This window comes from Chiloscyllium plagiosum, unplaced genomic scaffold, assembly GCF_037043375.1.
Source record: "Chiloscyllium plagiosum isolate Xiang-an unplaced genomic scaffold, Cpla_swu_hap1 HiC_scaffold_25, whole genome shotgun sequence".
Lineage (NCBI taxonomy): Eukaryota > Metazoa > Chordata > Chondrichthyes > Orectolobiformes > Hemiscylliidae > Chiloscyllium > Chiloscyllium plagiosum.
In genome coordinates, this window is record NW_028270163.1 from 47,606,349 (window position 1) to 47,628,397 (window position 22,049).

General features: G+C 39.3%; 1 protein-coding gene across 3 annotated transcripts in view; it reads left to right on the plus strand.

Annotated features, from left to right (window-relative positions):
* Nucleotides 1–16,423, plus strand: part of LOC122562231 (E3 ubiquitin-protein ligase rnf213-alpha-like) — a 192,820-nt gene extending 176,397 nt beyond the window's left edge. For all 3 annotated transcript variants that reach the window (XM_043714953.2, XM_088000700.1, XM_088000701.1), the window contains 10 exons: nucleotides 3,859–4,107; nucleotides 5,700–5,832; nucleotides 5,920–6,003; nucleotides 7,573–7,756; nucleotides 8,565–8,766; nucleotides 8,916–8,993; nucleotides 10,227–10,424; nucleotides 11,413–11,502; nucleotides 13,372–13,550; nucleotides 15,661–16,423. In XM_043714953.2, coding sequence (XP_043570888.2) covers nucleotides 3,859–4,107; nucleotides 5,700–5,832; nucleotides 5,920–6,003; nucleotides 7,573–7,756; nucleotides 8,565–8,766; nucleotides 8,916–8,993; nucleotides 10,227–10,424; nucleotides 11,413–11,502; nucleotides 13,372–13,550; nucleotides 15,661–15,820 — 1,557 coding nt within the window. In that variant the 3' untranslated portion in view covers nucleotides 15,821–16,423. The remainder of the gene's footprint in view (nucleotides 1–3,858; nucleotides 4,108–5,699; nucleotides 5,833–5,919; nucleotides 6,004–7,572; nucleotides 7,757–8,564; nucleotides 8,767–8,915; nucleotides 8,994–10,226; nucleotides 10,425–11,412; nucleotides 11,503–13,371; nucleotides 13,551–15,660) is intronic.
* Nucleotides 16,424–22,049: the final 5,626 nt, after the last annotated feature.

Below are 22,049 nucleotides of genomic sequence, written 5' to 3' on the forward strand. Positions count from 1 at the left end.
CATCTGAGGCTGGTTTTGTGATTGTGATTGAACAAATACATCATTTCAGTTGCATGACACTGTATTCTTTTGCTATGAATTCTGTGTCTCATGGTCCTGCTCCACAGCTACCTGATGAAGAAGCAGGGCTCCAAAAGTTAGTGCTTCCAAATAAACCTTTTGGACTATAAGGTTGAGGAAACAGGGTTCAGACAGAGCAGTGGAGGGATACAGGATAGCCAGAAGGGACCTGAAGAAAGGAGAGCTAAGAGAGGGCATGAAAAATCTTTGGCGGATAGGATCAAGGATAACCCAAAGGCATTTTATGCGTATGTGAGAAACATGAGAATGACGAGAACGAGGGTAGGTCCAATCAAGGACAGTAGTGGGAGACTGCATATTGGAAGAGATAGGAGAGGTCTTGAATGAGTACTTTTCTTCAGTATTTACGAATGAGAGGGACCGTATTGTTGAAGAGGAGAGTGTGAAACGGACTGGTAAGCTAGAGGAGATACTTGTTAGGAAGGAAGATGTGTTGGACATTTTGAACAACTTGAGGATAGACAAGTCCCCCGGGCCTGATGGGATATATCCTAGGATTATGTGGGAAGCAAGAGAGGAAATTGCAGTACCGTTGGCAATGATCTTTTCATCTTCACTGTCAATGGGGGTGGTACCAGGGACTGGAGAGTGGCGAATGTTGTGCCCCTGTTCAAAAAAGGGAATAGGGATAACCCCGGGAATTACAGGCCAGTTAGTCTTACTTTGGTGGTAGGTAAAGTAATGGAAAGGGTACTGAGGGATAGGATTTATGAGTATCTGGAAAGGCACTGCTTGATTAGGGACAGCCAGCACGGATTTGTGAAGGGTAGGTCTTGCCTTACAAGTCTGATTGAATTCTTTGAGGAGATGACCAAGCATGTGGATGAGGGTAGAGCAGTGGATGTAGTATACATGGATTTTAGTAAGGCATTTGATAAGGTCCCCCATGGTAGGTTTATGCGGAAAGTCAGGAGGCATGGGATAGAGGGAAATTTGGCCAATTGGATAGAAAACTGGCTAACCGGTCGAAGTCAGAGAGTGGTGGTAGATGGTAAATATTCAGCCTGGAGCCCAGTTACAAGTGGAGTTCCGCAGGGATCAGTTCTGGGTCCTCTGCTGTTCGTAATTTTTATTAATGACTTGGATGAGGGAGTCGAAGGGTGGGTCAGTAAATTTGCAGATGATACGAAGGTTGGTGGAGTTGTGGACAGTGAGGAGGGCTGTTGTCGGCTGCAAAGGGACTTAGATATGATGCAGAGCTGGGCTGAGGAGTGGCAGATGGAGTTCAACCCTGCCAAGTGTGAGGTTGTCCATTTTCGAAAGACAACTAAGAATGTGGAATACAGGGTTAATGGTAGGGTTCTTAGTGAGGTGGAGGAACAGAGGGATCTTGGGGTCTATGTTCATAGATCTTTGAAAGTTGCCACTCAGGTGGATAGAGCTTGTAAGAAGGCCTATGGTGTATTAGCGTTCATTAGCAGAGGGATTGAATTCAAGAGTCGTGAAGTGATGTTGCAACTATACAGGACTTTGGTTAGGCCACATTTGGAGTACTGTGTGCAGTTCTGGTCGCCTCACTTTAGGAAAGATGTGGAAGCTTTGGAGAGGGTGCAGAGAAGATTTACCAGGATGTTGCCTGGAATGGAGAATAGGTCGTACGAGGATAGGTTGAGAGTGCTAGGCCTTGTTGGAACGGCGAAGGATGAGGGGTGACTTGATAGAGGTTTATAAGATGATCAGAGGAATAGATAGATTAGACAGTCAGAAACTTTTTCCCCGGGTACAACAGAGTGTTACAAGGGGACATAAATTTAAGGTGAAGGGTGGAAGGTATAGGGGAGATGTCAGGGGTGGGTTCTTTACCCAGAGAGTGGTGGGGGCATGGAATGCGCTACCTGTGGGAGTGGTAGAGTCAGAATCTTTGGTGACCTTTAAGCGGCAATTGGATAGGTACATGGATGGGTGCTTAAGCTAGGACAAATGTTCGGCACAACATCGTGGGCCAAAGGGCCTGTTCTGTGCTGTATTGTTCTATGTTCTATAACCTGCTGTTGTGTGATTTTTAACTTAGTTTTTTTTATTCACGTGGGCATTGTTGGATGGGCCAGCATTTATTGCGCGGCCCTATTTGCTCTTGAGAAGGTGGTGATGAGCTGCCTTCTTCAGCCGCTGCAGTCCATCTGCTGTAGTTAGACTTCCAATGCTGTTGGGGAGAGAGTTCCAGGATTTTGTTCCAATGACACTGAAGGAAAACCAATACATTTCCAAGAGAAGATTGAATGGCTTGGAGGGGAAATTGGAGGTGGTGATGTTCCCATGTAAATGCTACCCTTGTCCTTCCAGATAGTAGTGTGTGTGTTTGGAATGTGGTGTCTAAGGATCTTTAATGAATTTCTGCAGTGCCTCTTGTAGATGGTACGCATTGCAGTTATAATGTATTGGTGTTGGAAGGAGTGAACGTTTGAGCACATTATTTCGGTCAGACAAGCAGCTTCATCCTCAGTGATGTTAAGCTTCTTGAATGTTGTTGGAGCTGCACTCATCCCAGGCAAATGGAGAGTATTCCATCACACCCCTGACTTATACTTTGTAGATATTGAACAGACTTTGAGAAATTAGTAAGTAAGTTACTCGCTGCAGGATTCCTAGCCTCTAACCTGCTGTTGTAGCTATAGTATTTATTTGGTAGTTCAGCTCAGTTTCTGGTCAATGGTAGTCCCATGATGTTGATAGTTTTGGGGTTCACTGATAATACCATTGAATGTAAAGGGACAATAGTCAGATTCTTTCTTATTAGATAGAGTCATTGCCTGGCAGTTGTGTGATGTGAGAGAGTGAGGTTTGCAGATGCTGGAGATCAGAGCTGAAAATGTGTTGCTGGAAAAGCGCAGCAGGTCAGGCAGCATCCAGGGAACAGGAGAATCGACGTTTCAGGCATAAGCCCTTCTTCAGGAAGGGCTTATGCCTGAAACGTCGATTCTCCTGTTCCCTGGATGCTGCCTGACCTGCTGCGCTTTTCCAGCAACACATTTTCAGCTCAGTTGTGTGATGTGACTGCTGCTTGCTACATCTCATCCCAAACCTGGATATTGTACAAATTTTATACAGTTTCTGAGGAGCCATGAATGATGCAATGATCAGTGAACATCCACTCATGACCTTACAATGGAGGGAAGACAATTGCTGAAGCAGCTGAAGATGTTTGAACCTAGGATACTCCCCTGAGGAATTCCGTCTGAGATGACTAATCTCCAACGACCACAACTATTTTCCTTGGTGCTATGTATGACTCCAGCCAGCGGAGAAATTTTGTCCTGATTCCAATTGACTCTAGTTGTGTTAGTGTTCCTTGATGCCACACTGTCAAATATAACTTCAGGTCAAAGGCATTTACTGTTGCCTCAGCTGTGAAATTTAGCTCTTTTGTCCACAATTGAACAAAGGCTATAATGAGGTCAAGAACTATGTGGGCCTAGTGGAACAGTGTGTGTCAGTGAACAAGTGCTGCTTGATGCCACCTTCTATCACTTGATTGATGATCAATAGCAGAATAATTCGGCAGTCATTGGCTGTATTTTGTATACAGAACACACCTGGGTGGATTTTATAGTTGTAGCTGTTCTGGAACAAATGGAAAGTTGCCTTCGCTATTTGAATGTAATTAATTGACCTGAGGAGTGAAAGATATTTTATAAATGCACTGTATTTTTATCTTGTTTTGTCTTTTTTACTTGCTGTTATATTTCAAAACCAAAATTACTAAAATTATATGTAGGTAGGTATGAGAAGCTAATTAATATTTATTGTAATTTAATTTGTGGAACTTCATTTTAACAGAACCTGGATAGAAATCTTGTGGACATCAACAACCAAATAAGTCAGGATAAAAGAATAAGTTCAAATCCTATTGTCAAAATTGTGTATGGCGACCCACAAACATTTCTTAAACTACCTGACAAGCAACCACTGCACAGTTCTACTATATGGAGCTGTCGGAAAAGAATTTCCATTGAACATTTGAGACACATAGTGGAAAACAAGGATGGGCAAGATGCTGTACCCATCCTTTGGAGGTTTCTACAAAAGGTATTTGGCACAGCATGTTTTATGGTCTTGGTTTTATATATATATTTATTGTATATGTGTTCTGGCAAAGTTGTGTTACCCTTATCAATTGAAAGATAGCCTAATTTCACAATAATGGCATCCATCACCTTCGGGAACCATGAAATCTTATGTGCGGTGGTGAAAATGGTTGGTGTAAGCTGAAAGAATTCAGTTGTTAAGTGCACACGTTTCTTTGTTTGCATCAAAAAGAAAAAAAATGCATCTAACTGGTGTGAAACATTTCAATCCTTTAAAGAATCATTCTAAAAGTGACAAGAAAAATACTTTCTATTCATATTTTGTAAAATTGTACATTTAAAATATCAGTGGCAAGGATTTTCAACATTGTGGCCACAAAAATACATTAATGCCTCATGACAGAGAATGACTAATCTCAGATGTCCACTAAACCTTAGTTTCTTTGGGCCCTGCATATGTCTTTTGGATCAGCATTCTTCCATAATGTGTGGAAAGATGTAGGCTGGGGAAGTTCAAAACTAGAAATCATAGCTTTAAGGTAAGAGGGGAAAGATTTAATAGGGATCTAAGGGGCAATCTTTTCACGCAGAGGATGGTACATGTATGGAATAAGCTGCCAGAGGAGGTGGCGGAGACTGGTATAATTACAACATTTAAAAGGTAACTGGATGAATACATGAATACAAAGGGTTTAGCGGGATATGGGCAAAATGCTGGGAAATGGGACTAGATTTATTTAGAATATCTGATCGGCATGGACGAGTTGAACCAAAGGATCTGTTTCCATTTTGTACAGCTCTAGGATGCACAAAATGCCAATACCAAGGCATTCATTCTAAAGCGTAAAACACCCAAAATACGGTCTGGCTGAAATCTGTGATAATGTAGCATATCTACCAACAATGACTCTCATTGTCTATAGTTTTACCACTGAATTTTTTTATTGTATTGGATGCATCTTTTGAATAGTTAGAGAACGTTCTCCAAAGTCTGAAGGTTATTCATAAATACAACCTGGAAACAGATAGCAAGCCTGGAAATTGTAATTGGGGAAATTAGGACACGCTTTGAGAAGATTTTTTTGTGGATTGAGGAAGACCTGAAGAGAGAATAGGACTGCTTGAAGTTGCATTACCAGCGTTGGGATGGTGGGCAAGAAGATAAAAACAAAACTGGCATTGGAGTGAGTAAGTGTAAAGACAATGAGTGAAGAACCAGAGAGGTTGGGGCTGAAGAAATGCATGAATTGAAGCTGATGTGGAACAGGGTTGAAGTGGCAGAGAAATAGACAGATTGGGAGCTTATGGACAAGAGCTGATAAGGAAAGCAGTGTATCAGCCATCTGAATGTAACAGAGCAAGGATTTGACAACAATGGTTACATTGTTTGCAAAATTTTCATATATGTTATATTGATTGAAATACCCCAGTTCAACATGTACAACTTCTGGTTTTCTCTGTTCATGAATGCATTAACAGCACAAATGCTTCTTTAAGTGTAAATTGGTGAACTGTAACTTGTTGATGCCAGATGTGTTGTAAATATGTTCTGTGGCATTTCTGTTAATGTGTTAACAATCTCCTAATGTGCAGGAAGCTCAGTTAAGATTGGTGAAGTACCTACCAGAATTATTGGCATTCCAGTGTGACTTGGTGAAACGATTTCAGAATGCAACTGATGTACCTGCACAATCTGTTCATGAGTTTCTTCAGAACATCAGTCCAGGTAATTCTTTTTCACAAAGCAATACAGACTTGAATCCTTTCTAACAAAGTATCTGTTCTTTCTCCAATATGTGCATTTTTTTTCTAGAGTCTTTAAAGCATACATTTTCATCTCAAATCTCACGCTTCTTTTATGTGTGGAATCAACTACGAACATTCCTTGTTACTAATGGTGAGTCATACCTATATTGTAGCAATTAAATTAATTACAAAATGAATGTTTAGTTAGCCAAAAAAAAGTAATCCGCAAACTTGTTTTATAGATAATCTTACAGCAACAATCTTGTATTTCTATCATCACAGTTTAGTTATGATGTATCGGGATGTGAAAAGCAGGATCTAATTCCGATGACAACAGAGATGTAAATTAAATATTCAAGGGAGAGGAAGGTATCCAAAAAAATCTTCTAAATTATTTATAGAGTCATGGAGATTTATAGCACAGAAACAGGCCCTTGGATCCAACTCATCCATACCAACCAGATATCCTAATTAACCTAGTCCCATTTGCCAGCATTTGGCCCATATCCCTCTAAACACTTCCTATTTGTGTAGCCATCCAGATGCCTTCTAAATGTTGTAATTGTACTAACTTCCATCACTTCCTTTGGCAGCACATTTCATAAGTGCACCACCCTCTGCTTGAAAAAGTTGCCCTTAGATCCCTTTTAAATTTTTCTGAACTCACCTTAAACCTATGCCCTCCGGTTTTGGATTTCCCTACCCTGGAAAAAACCTTGACTATTTACCGTAACCATGCTGGCCATGATTTTATAAACCTCTAATGCTCTAGGGAAAATGGCCCCAGACTATTCAGCCTTTCCTTTTAGCTCAAACCCTCTAACGCTGACAACATCCTTGTAAATCTTTGCTGAACCCTTTCAAGTTTCACAACGTCTTTCCTATAGCAGTGTTGTCCCTGAGCCCCTGTAATTGGATCACCTGGTCCATTAACTTCAGCCTTGTTTGCATTTCTGAAATTTGTCAATTTAGATGTTTGGAACCAACGAGTTTGGTGCAAAAATCTTCAATTGGAACGTTTAAAAGAAAGGCATTCCTGACTAATGGCAAGTACTGTCACTAACCCAGTACATTCCACAGAGCCATCATGGTATTTTTTTATAATCACTGTGGCATTATAACTAATTTGAACCTGTGGCAATCATTTTGATGAGAAATGGCTGAAATAGAAAGTTGGACTAACCTATTTGCACACAGCAAAGTCCCAACAATACTAATATGATAACAAACTGATTTTGTTTGGAGATATTGGCTAAGGGAAGAATATCGACGAGGTTACCAAGTCAGCTTGGTGACCTGAGCTGCTTCCGAATAGTGCCTTGGGATCTTTTAAATCCACCTGAGAGAGCTAATGAGACTCTGTTTAATAGCCCATTGGCAAGTGACGCATCTGACTGTGGATCAGCCCCTCAAAGGCAGTGGAGTGGAATATTACATTGGATACTGTCAAACTGAGTCTAAGCAGACTCTAATCTGTAACAATTTAATATGCTTTATGTGTGGTTTACAATAGATGTAAACTAATGGGATTATTAATTTAAATCTTCACATTCCTTCCAGAGGTAAATGATCTCAGAATAAAAATAGTAAAGGCATTTTAAAGGATTTCAGCCTTTGGGCTGCAAACGTATTCCTTGAATAATAAAACCATTATTATTTTGACATTTTTAATTGTAAAGATAATGGACTTTTTATTTGCAAATCTCAAACTCTTTTACAGGTGAAATTAAGATTCCAGAGGAGTACTGTGCTTTTGATTTGGACATGCAAAACTGTGCACTCGAAGTCCTGCTCCCCCGTCGACAGAATCTTGGCTTGTGCTCTACAGCATTAATTAGCTACCTTATAGCTCTTCAGAATGACTTTGTTTATACAGTGGAGAAGTACACTAGCAAATCTACAATGTGAGACTTTTTTGCATGTCTACTGGCACTTTAAAACTCTTGACTATCCATATTAATGGCCTAATAACCGGATAAATGTTGAGATAAACGGGTGTTTTTTTTAAATTTTATTTTTTCATCTCATGTTTCAAAATTTTTGTTTTTCTTACTTGAATTGAACACTACCTAATGCTAGAAACCCCCAAACCTGAGGAATTTTTATTTAAAAAGTAGAAATATAGTTGTTTGGAAGTTGGGGTGAATTCTGGATAATTTAAGTTTGAATACTAACTATAATGTAAAAATTGCAAGGGTCTTCTCCATGCCTAAAAATTTGTTAAAGATCACCATTTAGGCAAATGCCATTTGTCATTTCCCACTAATCATCAAAAATACTTGATACTAAATACTTTTCGTAGTATTTGGATGATTCCTTGAAGCACCTAGCACACAAGGCTATGGTTTAATTGCTGGAAAAAAAGGTGAGAGTAGATTGGTGCTTGATGATTGGCAGCGGCTGGGCTGTAAAACTGTATGAGCTTCAAATGTAGAAAAGGAAAACCACCTTCCAGCTTGGAACTAATTGGCAATCGACTGATGCCATTACAAGGTCACAGTAAGGAAGGTATACAAAATGTAAATAAATGTTTCATAGAGTAAAAATCTCTTGTACCCTCATTCGTTCACAAGTGTGTAACATGAGTAAAAACATTTAGCCAGGAAGGGTTTTCTTCCATCACTGTAACTCACATCAATCAATCATACATATAAATTATTATATTCAGTCTTGTGTTCATCCTGACAAAGCTTTTTTTCTTGGAATTTATAGATATTCAATTAATCCGTCGGATGTTGCTGACTTGCATGTAATTAAATATGAGGTCGGGAGAGATCTGATTCCTCTCATTTCATCCAACTGCCAATACACAATGGAAAAAGGAGGGGAAACCATGTTTGAGTATGATTTGAAGAGGATTGAACAGCAACTTACATATAGATTCTTAAAAGGAAAACCACTTATAAGCTTAACGGTAAGTCAAATTTGGGGTAATTTTAAAAATAACTGTATACTAAGTCATTCGCCAACTGAGTGTACCCTCCTCTAAGTCATAACAGACCTTGTGAATTATATTAGCACAATACTCTATAAAGACATCCTATTCCTTCCATTTTTATTCAGGGAATACCAACACTGATTTACAGACAAGAAAGAAATTATGAAAACATCTTTAAAGATGTGAAGAACAAGCTGCCTCAGGTACTCACTTCTTTTATGTTTCGAGTGGGCTTAAAGGATAATATTGCAGAATAAGAAAAACAAAAAATGCTGGGTATACTCAGCAGGCCAGGCAATATTTGGGAAGGGAGAAATGGAGATGAAGTTTTAAGCCAAGAATCTTCCATTAAAATTCAAATTAGTTAATGAGTTAGCACTTAGCAAGCAAGGAATAAAAGGAAAGGTTTGTCTTACTGTGGAAGGCAAAAGCAATTAAATGTTAAAAGGAGTGATGGTGCATGGCAGAAGTAGGTGGTATTGAAACAAGAAACAGAAGATTGTTGGCAGCACGGTAACTCAGTGGTTAGCACTGCTGCCTCACAGCACCAGGGTCCCAGGTTCCATTCCAACCTTGGGCAATTGTCTGTGTGGAGTTTGCACATTCTCCCTATGTCTACCTTGAAGCACCTAGCACACAAGGCTATGGTTTCCTCCCACAGTCCAAAAATGTGCAGGTGAATTGGCCATGTTAAATTGCCCATAGTGTTAGGTGCATTAGTCAGAGAGAGGTGGGTTGCTCTTCGGAGGGTCAGTGTGGACTTGTTGGGCCGAATGGCCTGTTTCCACTGTAGGGAATCTAATCTAATTGTTCCATGGGCTATTTGCGCCTTTCAGACAGTTGTCCTTCTCTGAATCCAATCTAAACAGGATAGCTGCTTAAAATAAGTCTCTTAATATTATAGGAATGTTTTCGAGGTTTGTTTTTGATTGTTGTGGCTTCATGCTGCCTCAATTCTTAAGGTATTATTTTTGTTCATTTTTCATTCAAGAACTTTTCCAGTTGAGTAGACTACATTAGTATTTAATATATAGCCTTAAGTAATTTCTTTAAAATGGTCACAGTAGGATTGAAATATTGCCCGAAACGTCGATTTTGCCTGTCCTCGGATGCTGCCTGAATTGCTGTGCTCTTCCAGCACCACTGATCCAGGATTGAAATACTGCTAGTTTAGAGTGATTCTCAATAACACATTCCAATCCTGAAAACTGCAGCTAGATACGAAATTCTCAGAATTTGAAGGCCTGCCAAAGAGATCTCATTGATGCAACAGATTAATATATTGGTGAGAATATGAATAATGCAGACTGCTAATAGATTTGAACTCTGTGTTTCCCTTGAACATAAAATGTCCTGTAATGTTACCAATTTGCAGTATTTTCCTCACCTAGTTTCTTGTCATCCCAAATCATATCTATCAATGTTTTTCCTTCTAGGAGTTACTGCCAAACTCAATTATTAATGCAATAAGTGGTGAATTACAATCATACAGTGACGTGTGTGAAGCATTCACTGCTGTGGAAGTTACTTTAGGATTTCTGGCCATATCAGGGGGAGACCCTAATCTACAGCTTGTGGTCTACTTGAAGGAGGTGTTACAAATGGAAGATCAAACTGCACCGCACGTACTAGAAGTAAGTACATTTATCCTGAATGTATAATAAGATACTCTGGATTTACATTAGATTGTTTTAATCTGACAGGCTGGCTTTTTTCTCTTTGAATGCCTTAAAAATTATTTTTATTTTGTACTACATCTACAACATAAACTGGTTTCCACTTTCTTATCCAGAACTGATATTGATGAATAAAATGGGCTACTGTAATATTCAGGCCCATTCATGCAGATAGATTTTGATAGTCAATGTCAGCTTGACTCAGTTAATAAATCAGAGCCACTGTAGAACATGACGATATCTTTTGGGTAAATAGTTAAGTATAATTTTGAAGGAGTGCTGTGGTACTGGAGGTGAGTTGTTGGTTCAACATTCCGTCAAGACCTATACAGGCAAAGTTCTGCAGATGCGAGTAAAATGACATCTCCTGTTTATTTGAATATTGACTTCCCATCACTTGAATTGAGGAGGAGCAGGGAATTCATCTGGTATCCTGGCTAAGATTAATATGCTCAGCCCGTGTCAAGGACAAATCAATTGGCCATTAGTACAATTTCTGTTGTGTAACCTAGCTGCAAGCAACCTGCCGACTGAATTTTCCCACATAACAATGATAATGCCACTTCAAATCCATTCATTGTATGTGCATAACCCTCTTTTGGAGATAAGTGGTAAAGTACTATATAAATTCTAGTTGCTAAAATCTAACTGTATTTAGACTTCAGTGATAGTCCCTCCTGAATTTTACCCAGATTCATCATTCAAAGCCAACTTATTTGAAAAACATATCCTCTATGCTAAGGGATCTATCTGGATCATCTAAGATTGCAGTGCCAGATAACAATTTTACTTCTTTCTGTGTATTTTTTAACGTCCTTAGTCAATATTAGCTTTATTTCCTATTCGTTTTAAAGATGTTGGGACATTGTATATGGCTATTTGGATCTATGACAACAGGAAGTACAAGCATTTTTAATACATGTTAAATACTTTCTTTTTGCTCAAGGCGTTGAGGAGGTGCAACTTAAAACACATCCAAGCACTTTGGCAACTCCTCTCTGCAAGGAAATCAGAATGCTTCCTCCGTCTGAAGCGGGTAAGGAATGGAAATATTGCCAGCAAGAATCCATTTATTTTTCATGGGCTGTAGATATAGTGCAGGCAAGGTTTATGTCTCTTCCCTAGATCCCCAGAAAAGGTGATGCTGGAGCTTCTCCCAGAAATGCCACTTATTCATGAGTTTGTAAGGAATTTTAACATCTTGACACAATGATAATGAAAGAATGGGTAATATATGTCTGAAGGAGGGTGCTGTGTGACTTGAAGGGTAGTTTGAAGATTGTGATGTACCTGCATCCTTGCTATTATCATAGTGGTGGAGAGAATGGACATTTGGTAATGCTTCAAGTTATTAGCAGGTTCCTGCAATGCACTCTTTAGATTACTTCACTGTGTCCATTTTTTGTACTGTGATGGAAGGAGTTAACATAGAACAGCAGCCTTGCCACTGAATTCAAAGATAGTGTTTGGCTTCCTGAGTACTATTGTAGGTGTACCCACTTTTTCATAAATGAATGAATTAACATAATTGTGCATGACTGTAGATATTTTGTTTTATAGTCTATTTTCAGCCAAAATTTATATTCAGCCCGGTTATCAAAAAAAAGCATTGGGAGGTGATGGCCTAGTGGCATTATTGCTGCACTATTAATTCAGAAACCCAAGCAATGTTCCAGGGAACTGGGTTTGAATCTTGCTATGGAAGATGATGGACTTTAACTTCAATAAATTCAATAAAAATCTGTAGTTTAGAGTCTACAATGAAACCACTGATTGGGAAAAACCCAGCTGGTTCCTTTAGGGAAGGGCATCTGCCATCCTTACCCAGTCTGGCGTACAGGTGACTCCAGACCCACAGCAATGTGGTTTCTTAATTACCTTGTGGATAATTAGGGATGGGCAATCAATGCTGGTCTGGCAATCAAATCCTAAAATGTAAATAAACACTTAGGTATAATAGCTCAAAAGCTATTCTATCTGCTTAATTCACAAACTTAGCCACAGTGAAAAGATGCAGGCTTAAGCTTTTCACAAAGAGATGTGTACAATCCTGGGGAGCAGTCAGTGTTCTGTTCTATTTTCGGCAACCATTGTTCGGTTCAGAGCACTCTGTGATTGTGGCTGTAGTTGGAATTCCTGGTATCCTCTTAAATTTCAAAGAATTAAAGTGCAAGCATGCCCCAAAGGTTTTTGCCTTCCAGACAAAAAAAACAACAAATAGATAATAGTTGTTGACAGATAAATGTTAATATTCATCTTTATAGGTTGATATAATTGAGGGTTCTTGTGACTACAAGGCAGTAACTAGATAGGACCTTTCCACCACCTGCACAGTACTCTATTATGCCCAGTGCTCAATAAGTACACAAAAGCACAAATATATTTATCCCAGTTGTACTGAGTTTGGGTTTACTCTTCAGCATGCTGTTGAGTTGCTGGTCTATATCTGTTTCGGAAGGAAATGGGTAGATATAAGATTTTAATCTGTAAAGAATGTATTCAACCCAGGCTATTGCTGCATATCTTTTAGCAGTCTGCTTTAATCAGCTTTGGCTGAAGTCTCGGAAGTGGTTAGCCAACTATCCTCTGTGCACCATAGATTGTGAAGAACAAGGGAATGGAGAAGAATGTTATCTATATTAAAGAGGAGTAACTGCAAATTTATCAAGAAGTAATTTGGCATTTGATTAGTAGGAACATCAAGGGACAGTGTAAAGCATAAAATTTTGAATTAATGCTGTAGTGCAGATTAAAAAGAAGATTACTCTAAGTGTATGGTCCATACTTACTCATACTGCAGGGTTACAGCTAATTTAATGCAATAGGTAAACTTTTTAAAAGATCAGGGAGAGAATATATCAATCAAAGTTTAAGTTCCTCATTGTTTTTGTGTGTGTACTTTCAGGATCCTTTCTCAGGAATTCGAGCTGAATATAAAGAGGACCTCAGTGCAGAGGAAAGGAAACAGTTGCATACTTTCTTCATGCATACAAGTGTAGATATATTCATACTGGAACTGCATGAAATGTTGATTTTGAAATGCAAAAATATTCAATCATCAGAATCTTTAAACGCATCGTGGAGGTATGTCCACTTGTTATAAAAGTTATCCTTAAGTTTGGCAAGATGAGGAGTTTAAATGTCAGTTTTTCAGTAAACAAATTAAGTGTAGGAACACTGTTTAAATTAGTATTAAATACATATTGATAATTTCAAGTCATTGAGTTTGTCATTTGCTTACACGAAAGAAGACATTTTCATGGAGCATTTTCTTGGTCTTGCCTGATTTTGATGAGATGCAATATGTAATTAATATGTTTGTTATCGTGGTCCACCAAAATCAATCCTCTTAGCCTGTCTTGGAATCATTGGGATGTACAGCACGGAAACAGACCCTTCGGTCCAACTTGTCCAGGCCGACCAGATATCCCAACCCTATCTAGTCCCACTTGTCAACATTTGGCCCACATCCCTCCAAACCCCTTCCGCTCATATATCCATCAGATGCCCTTCAAATATTGCAATTGTCCCAGCCTCCACCACTTCCTCTGGCAGCTCACTCCACACACGCACAACCTTCTGTGTGAAAGTTGCCCCTTAGATCCCTTTTATATTTTTCTCCTCTCACTCCAAACCCATGCCCTCCAGTTCTGGATCCCCCCCACCCCAAGGAAAAGACCCCGTCCATTCATCCCATCCATGCCCCTCATGATTCCAGAAACACTAATGAGGTCACCCCTCAGCCCCCAACGCTCCAGGGGAAACAGCCCAAGCCCACCCAGCCTCTCCCCACAGCCCAAACCCTCCAACCCCGACGACATCCCTGTAAATCTCCACTGAACCCCCCTGAAACTCCACAACATCCCTCCAACAGGAAGGAGACCAGAACACTCCAACACTGGCCCAACCAATGTCCTGCACACGACCCCCCCAACTCCCACACTCAACACTCTGACCAACAAAGGAAAGCATACCAAAAGCCCTCCTCACCATTCCATCCAACTGCGACTCCACATTCAAGGAGCCACAAACCCACACCCCAAGGTCTCCCTGCTCAGCAACACTCCCCAGAACATCAAGTGTACAAGTCCTGGCAAGATTTGCCCTCCCAAAATGCAGCACCTCGCATCCATCCAAACTAAACTCCACCTGCCACTCCTCAGCCCATTGGCCCATCCGATCAAGATCCCATTGAAATCTGAGGCAACCCTCATCGCCGTCCACCACACTTCCAACTCCGGTGACAGCTGCACACCCACCAACCACACCTCCTATGCTCACATCCAAATCATCTACCTAAATGATGAAAAGTAGTGGACCCAGCACTGATTCCCATGGCACTCCACTGGCCACAGGCCTCCAGCCTGAAAAACAACCCTCCACCACCACCCTCCATCCTCCAAACCCAAGCCAGCTCTGCATCCAAATGGCCAGCCCTCCCTGCATTCCGCGAGATCCAACCTCGCCAACCAGTCTCCCATGGGGAGCCCTGTCAAACGCCCCACCGAAGTCCACATAGACCACATCCACTGTTCTGCCCCCATCAATCCTCCATGCTACCTCTTCAAAAAACTCAATCAAGTCTGTGAGACATGACCCTCCACGCTGACCATCCCTAATCAGTCCCTGCCCCTCCAAACACATGTGCATCCCGTTCCCCAGGATTCCCTCCAACAGCTTGTCCACCACCAACGTCAGGCTCACTGGTTTATAGTTCCCTGGCTAATGGATGTAGGTTTGCTCATCGAGCTGGATGGCCCACCTCCATACGCTCCACCATCCCACTAGGCGACATCCCCAGTGGGCCTCCGAGTGAACCACCGCCGACAATTCCTGCCTTCCATCTACATGTTTGGATTTCTTTGAGTTGGTGATGTCATCACCTGAGAACTACTTTGTTAGCAAAACCAGTATGTCTAAAATCAAGATAATATCAAGCCAAGTTGCTCTATTTTATCTGAAATGTCTGTCAAGAGGGGCATAGCAATGCATGATCTATACAACTCAATTGTTGAAAGGGTGAACTGATGGTAAATTAGAGGGATACTGAAGGTTTTTGAAGACATATGGCAAAGAATGAGGAAAAAAGGCTCTGCTTCAAACTTCTTAATTCAGAATAATTTTAGAACTTTTTTGTAATGAGTTGAAAAATCTGATTTATTTTCCAATATCTAAAGTCATCTTTATTTTTCAGTTTGAAAGATACATTGAGAATCCTTATGGATATGAAGGAAGTGGAAAATTTGCCAGAACTTGATGATCGTTTCCCAGACCAAATTCTGTTGTCAAAGAGTGTGGAGACCTGGAAAGCAGCTGTGACTTTCAAACGGGAGCGATTACACGTTTCAAGATAATTTTGAAGGACCATTTAGATGAAATCTTTGTTTAACAGTGATATTTCATTCTAACACAAAATAGAAATCGTACAAAATTTTAAAGCAGAAACATTTGCTTTGCAATTCCTTTTTTTAATTACTGAAGCAATAATTTATCAAGCACTGTGTCAGATATAACTGCCTTTGTTTTGCACCTGAAGATCTTTGAAGAGGTGTTTGAAGTTTACAAAAACAAGTGATATTATTAAAAGTTAGTCTTTGCTTATCTTGGTGTCTTAATCCAAGGTCAGTTAAGCATTGTAACACACATCATGAAATTGCAATTTTCTCCTGCACTGCATATATATTTACATTATGTGAATATGGGTGTGAAAATATATTCTGCCTGCCATAACGAAAAATGCATAATCTTCTTACTTTATTAAGGTGCCTTTATGTTAAAATGCTGCTTAAAAATGTGAATGTTGGTTTCTGAAATGAAACAACATTTTATTAAAGACTTGCGAGTGCTTTTTTTGGAAAACCTTTCAGTTAATTTTGAAAACATAATGTTTGCTTTGAATTTTAGGCATTGCCTGTAAGTTTTTACAAAAACCAATAAAGCGCGTTAATTTAAAAATACGTAATTTGTTAACAGAGTGTAAAGCCTTTATTATTTGAAAGTAATGCAACAGCAAAACACATAACATCCTCTGCATCAGAACAAATTTTTACGTCTCTATTTTGTCTTCCCAATTTAACAATATATTGAAGCATGATAGACAGTTTGAAGAAAACTTAAGTAACTTGTATTATTATGCAGCTGTGGTTAATTTCACCAACTCCGAATGGACATAAATTAGCCCTACATGAGAAAGGGTTTAAATTAATTTGTCAATAGGATAGGTGACTAGCTGAAATATTAGAGAGGAGAAATGAAATGTATAGAGGACTTGAAGAGAAAACTAACAATAGACTAAGAACAGTCAGTAACAAAAGGAATCAGAATAATGCATGCTGTGCAATCTGATAAGCGTTTGAAGAGAAAATCTGTAGAATGCAAATAGAGCTGTATGCATTCCTCACCACATAGGGCTATGATCTGAATGGGGATTAAGAGTAGCCCACTCAGCCCTTTTAGCCTCCTCAGTTCAATAAGATCAGATGGCTGATCTGATTTTAACCTCAACTCTATTAATAATCTTTCAGCCCCTTGGTGACCCAGAATCTAACAACCTCTGCCTTATCAAAATATAAAGATTTTTGAATGCATTGCCTCTTGAGGAACAAAATTCCAAAGACATTCAAACCTCATAAAAAATGTTTCCTCATCTCTGTCTTAAATGGGAGACCCCTTTATTTTTAAACTATGACCCCTAGTTCTAGGTGTACTCATGAGGAAACATCCTTTCCACATCCACCTGGTCAAGTCACCTCAGGATCCAGAAGATACAGGCCTTTCTTTGTAAGGCAATCCATCTAGTAAACATTCTCTAAACAGCTATTAACGCATTAACATCCTTCGTAAGTATGTGACCAGTACTGTAGACAGTACTCCAGATGCAGTCTCAATAATGCCTGTACAACTGCAGCATAAACTCCCTACTGTTGCATTCAATTTCCCTTGATAAAATATAACATTCTTTTAGCTTTCCTGATTACTTGCTGTACCCATATACTAATCTTTTGTGATCCATGTGCTAGTATACCCAGATCTCCCTGCATATCAGCTGTGCAACGTTTCACTATTTAGATATGTTTCTTTATTATTTTTGGTAAAATGGAAAATGTCACATTTTCCCCACATTGTATTCCATTTGCCAGATCTTTACCCACTCCACCTACCCATAACCCTTCAATATTCACCATCCGACCAATCTTTGTGTCATCAGCAAAACTAGCTGCCATACCTCTGATCTATTCATCCAAATTATTTATATATATAAATGTAAAAAGCTGCGGCCCCAATACCAATGGCTGTGGCACATCACTCATGACATTGTGCCAACCTGAAAAAGACCCATTTATTCCTACTCTTTGTTTCTCATTAGTCAGCCAATCTTCTATCTGTAGCATTGTTACTCTCTCCACCATGAGTTTTTATTTTCCACAATAACCTTATCAAATGTTTCTGGAAATCCAAGTTCAATGCATCCACTGCTTCCCCTTCATCTGTAGCAGCAGTTACTACTTCAAAGAATCCAATAAATTGGTTAACCACACTTTCTCTTTGACAAAACCATGTTGGCTTTGCCTATATAATGCAATGGCAATGTTAGAACTGATTCAATGAAGGAGGATATTAAGATCTTAATATTCATGCCTACATTTAGGATAGATTCCATTCTGTTAGTGAACATTGATGGATGAAGCTATTAAAGTATTGATGAGAGTTGACATAGTTCAGAGGTTGAAGACAGAATTTACTTAGTCAGAATTAAGGAATAATTGATAAACTATTACCTTACTGGGTGTGATCCCAACTTACCAAATAGTGGGAAAGAGATTTGCCATCATCTGACTACAGACTCAGATAAAAACAATGTAATGAAGGGAGAGAGAGCGAATTCTCTAATCTTCATGTGACAGAACTTTATCAGTTTGTTTGAAGTTCAATGAAGAATTTACAAATGTTAGATCTATTTCAAATGGAATGAAGTGAGGCAACTGGAGTATATCTCAAAGGAAGAAATAGTGATCATATGATCAGGTTTCGAATAGTTAAAAAAACATGTAATTGAAGTTATAGAGGATAAAATGAGGTAGCAAAAAGATTTTTGGTAAATGCGAAATACTGCAGTGGAGAACCAAACAGAATTAAAGTATCAAGAGCCATAAAAAAGGAAATAAATGAGGCATAGAGGACATAAGAATAGATTACCTATTAACAAAAAGGGGAGCCAAATGTCTTAGAAGTTTAAAAAAAAATCATCAAAGGAAATTTGAGGCCAATTAGGGACTGAAATAGATATTGTAAATGCAGAAAGCAGAGTTGAGCTATATGCGCTTTGCATCTGTCTTCGACAGAGAAAAGGATGCTGCCAAAGTACTTGCAAAAATGGAGGCAGTATTGGATAGGATAAAACAAAATGGGTATGCTGAAAGGTAAACTGTACTCCAAGATTAAACAAAGGAGTAGAAGGGTCAGTACCAAAGGAGACTGAATTTCCGGTCATTGTCAAAAAGAAGCAGAGGTGCTGTTAGGGAACATTGCTACACACAGAGTTAGTAATATCTGGAATGCATGAAACAGTGGTTAAACCGTATTCAATAGTAAAGTTCAGAGAGAATTGAACATTTTCACACTTTTGAGAAACAAGCAAGAGCGTGACTCATGGGATAGGGCGACCAAAAAGGCATAATGGTTTGAATGGTTTCTTGTGTAGTGTCATTCCATAAATTCAACTTCATTTCCTTTATTACAAATTAGCCCTAGTTTACTGAAGTGGTGTTCCATTAACAGCAACCACACTTTATAGAAAGGATACAAGAAGTACTGGGTGCTTGTGATAAAGGAATGGAAATAAGCACGAGTGATTTTACTTTATAAACCAATTGGAAAAATCAAATTGACAATGGTAGCATGGATGAGGAATTGATAGGATGCTTCTAAGACAGTTTCTTGGAACTGACCAGAGAGCAGGCTATACTAAACTTCATATTGTGTAATGTGACAGGATTAACTAATTACTCCCTGTAAAGGCACCCCTAGATGTTAATAATTACAATATGAGTAAAGTTTACAATCAGTTAATATACAGGAAGGTTAGGACTAAAATGTATATCTTAAATTTAAATACAAACAATTATGTGGGTACAAAAGCTGAGATAACCCAAATGAACTGGACTGTGATTAGGGAATAGATCAATGCAGAATCAGTGGCAGACTTTTAAGGGGCTATTTTGGAATATTCAGAAGTATACTAGTACAAAAAAGAAAAATTCTGAGGAAGGACTCGGCATCTATGGTTTACAAAAGAAGTTAAGGAAAGCATCAAACTTAAGGAAAAGTGTATAATTGGGCAAAGCTGAATCTCAGGTCAAATGGTTTGACAGAATGTAACAATAGAAAGTGATGATTAATCAGAAGAAATTAAAGCATGAGATTCAAGCAAGCTATGAATTTTAAAGCAAAGATTTTCTACAAATATGTAAAGAGGAAAAGAGCAAGAAGCGATTGTTGCTCAACTAGAGAATGGGGACTTAATCACAGAGAAGGAAATGGCTGATGAAAGGAACAAACACTTTGCTTCTGTAGAGGATCTAAAAAAAATCACTAATATCTATAAATGAGGAGGTGGAAGGGAGAGAGAAACATATTGAAATTACAATCACTAGGAGAGCAGTACAGATCAAACTGATGAAGCTGTGTGCTGTCACATCCTCAAGTCCGGATCGACTTTATCTCAGGATTTTAAAGGAGGTGGCTAATAAGGTGTTGAGTCTTCAAAATTCATTAAGTTCAACAAACAAAAACTGGTAAGTATCAAATATAATCCCTCTGTTTAAGAGGGAAAGGAAACAGGAAACTATAGGCCAGTTAGCTTAATGTTTGTTGTGGCGAAGGTGTTAGATCGTTAAAAAGGTTATAGCTGGACACTTAGAAAATGAAGAGGTTCTCCAAAAAGGTGAAGCAATTAGAGATTTGAGTTTTCTTGTCCATGAAACACAAATGATTAACATGCAGGTGCAGCAAGTAATTAAGGCAGCAAATTGAATTTTGCCTTTATTGCTAGGGGGTTGGAGTTTAAAACTAGGGAAGTCTTTGTTATAACTGTACAAGATGAGGCTACATCTGGAATATGTGTACAGTTTAGATCCCCACATTTAAGAATGTACTGGCATTGGAAGCTGTTTGAAAGAGATTCAGTAGGCTGATTCTTGAGATTAAGAGGTTGACTATCAGGTACATGCATTGCATTAAATATTCATTACAGTTTAGTAGAATGATTTGATTTGAAATGTTTTGATTTGTAAATTGCAATATTCTGAGGGGTCTTGACCGATAGATGTTGACATGTTTCTGCTAATGGGAGAATCATAAACTAGGGGATGTAGTTATTTAAAACTGAGATGTGAAGTGATTTCTTCTCACAGAGGGTAGTGAACATCTGGACTTGTCTACCTCAGAGAGTAGTGGAGACTGGAATAAAATCTTTAAAGAGTAGGTAGATAGAGTTTTGAAATATTGGGGGATTGAGGGCAATAGAACTGGCATATAAGAAGAATTGATACCTGGGGCAGATCAGCCATCATATTGTTGAATGGTACAATTCCTGATGAAGGGCTGATGCCCGAAACGTCGATTCAACTGCTCTGTCGGATGCTGCCTGACCTGCTGTGCTTTTCCAGCACTACACTCTCGACTCGCACACTCACTACATCTCCAACATCTGCAATCCTCACTTTCTCCTGTTGAATAGTACAGCAGGCTTGAGGGGCTGAACATTCTACTTCTGCTGCTAACTCACGTTTGCACCAGTCAGTGCAAATATGGAACAATAAGCCCTGGTTGCCCTAGGATATCCATCTTATTTAATATATCACTGTTCCTTTGCTGGTGTTGGGTCAAAATCCTGGAATTCCCTCCCCCAGGACATTGTCGGTCTACCAATAGCACATGGGTTGCAGCAGTTCAAAAAGGTAGCTCATCTCCACCTTCTCAAGGGCAACTAGGGATGGGCAGTAAATGTTGACCAGCTGGTGATGCTCACATCCCATTTGGGGATAAAAAAAACTGCCAAACCTTTATGCAGGATATATATCAGTGCAGTAATGCAAGTAAAGGACAGTAGATGGCGGCATAAATTCACAACAAACTGCATTTTAAATCCTAGCAACTAATACATGTGATGCTTAAAAGATTTTGTTATGTTTGTTTTTCTGCAGTGACCTATGTTTACTTCTATAAGTCACAAAATTAAACTTAAGGCATGCAGTTTAACACAGTGGTTCGATGGTTAGGACTGCTGCTTTACAGCGCCAGGGACCTGGATTCAATTCCACTGTCTGAGTGGAGTTTGCACATTCTCCCCATGTCTACGTAGATTTTCTCTGGGTGCTCCGGTTTCCTCCCGCGGACCAAAGATGTGTATGTTCGGTGTATTGTCTGTACTAAATTGCCTGTAGTATCCAAGGGTGTGCAGGCTAGGTGGGTTAGCCATGGGAAATGCAGGCATACAGGGATAGTTATGGGGTGGGTCTGGATGGGATGCTCTTCGGAGGGTCAGTGTGAACTCGATGGGCTAAATGGCCTGTTTACACTGTG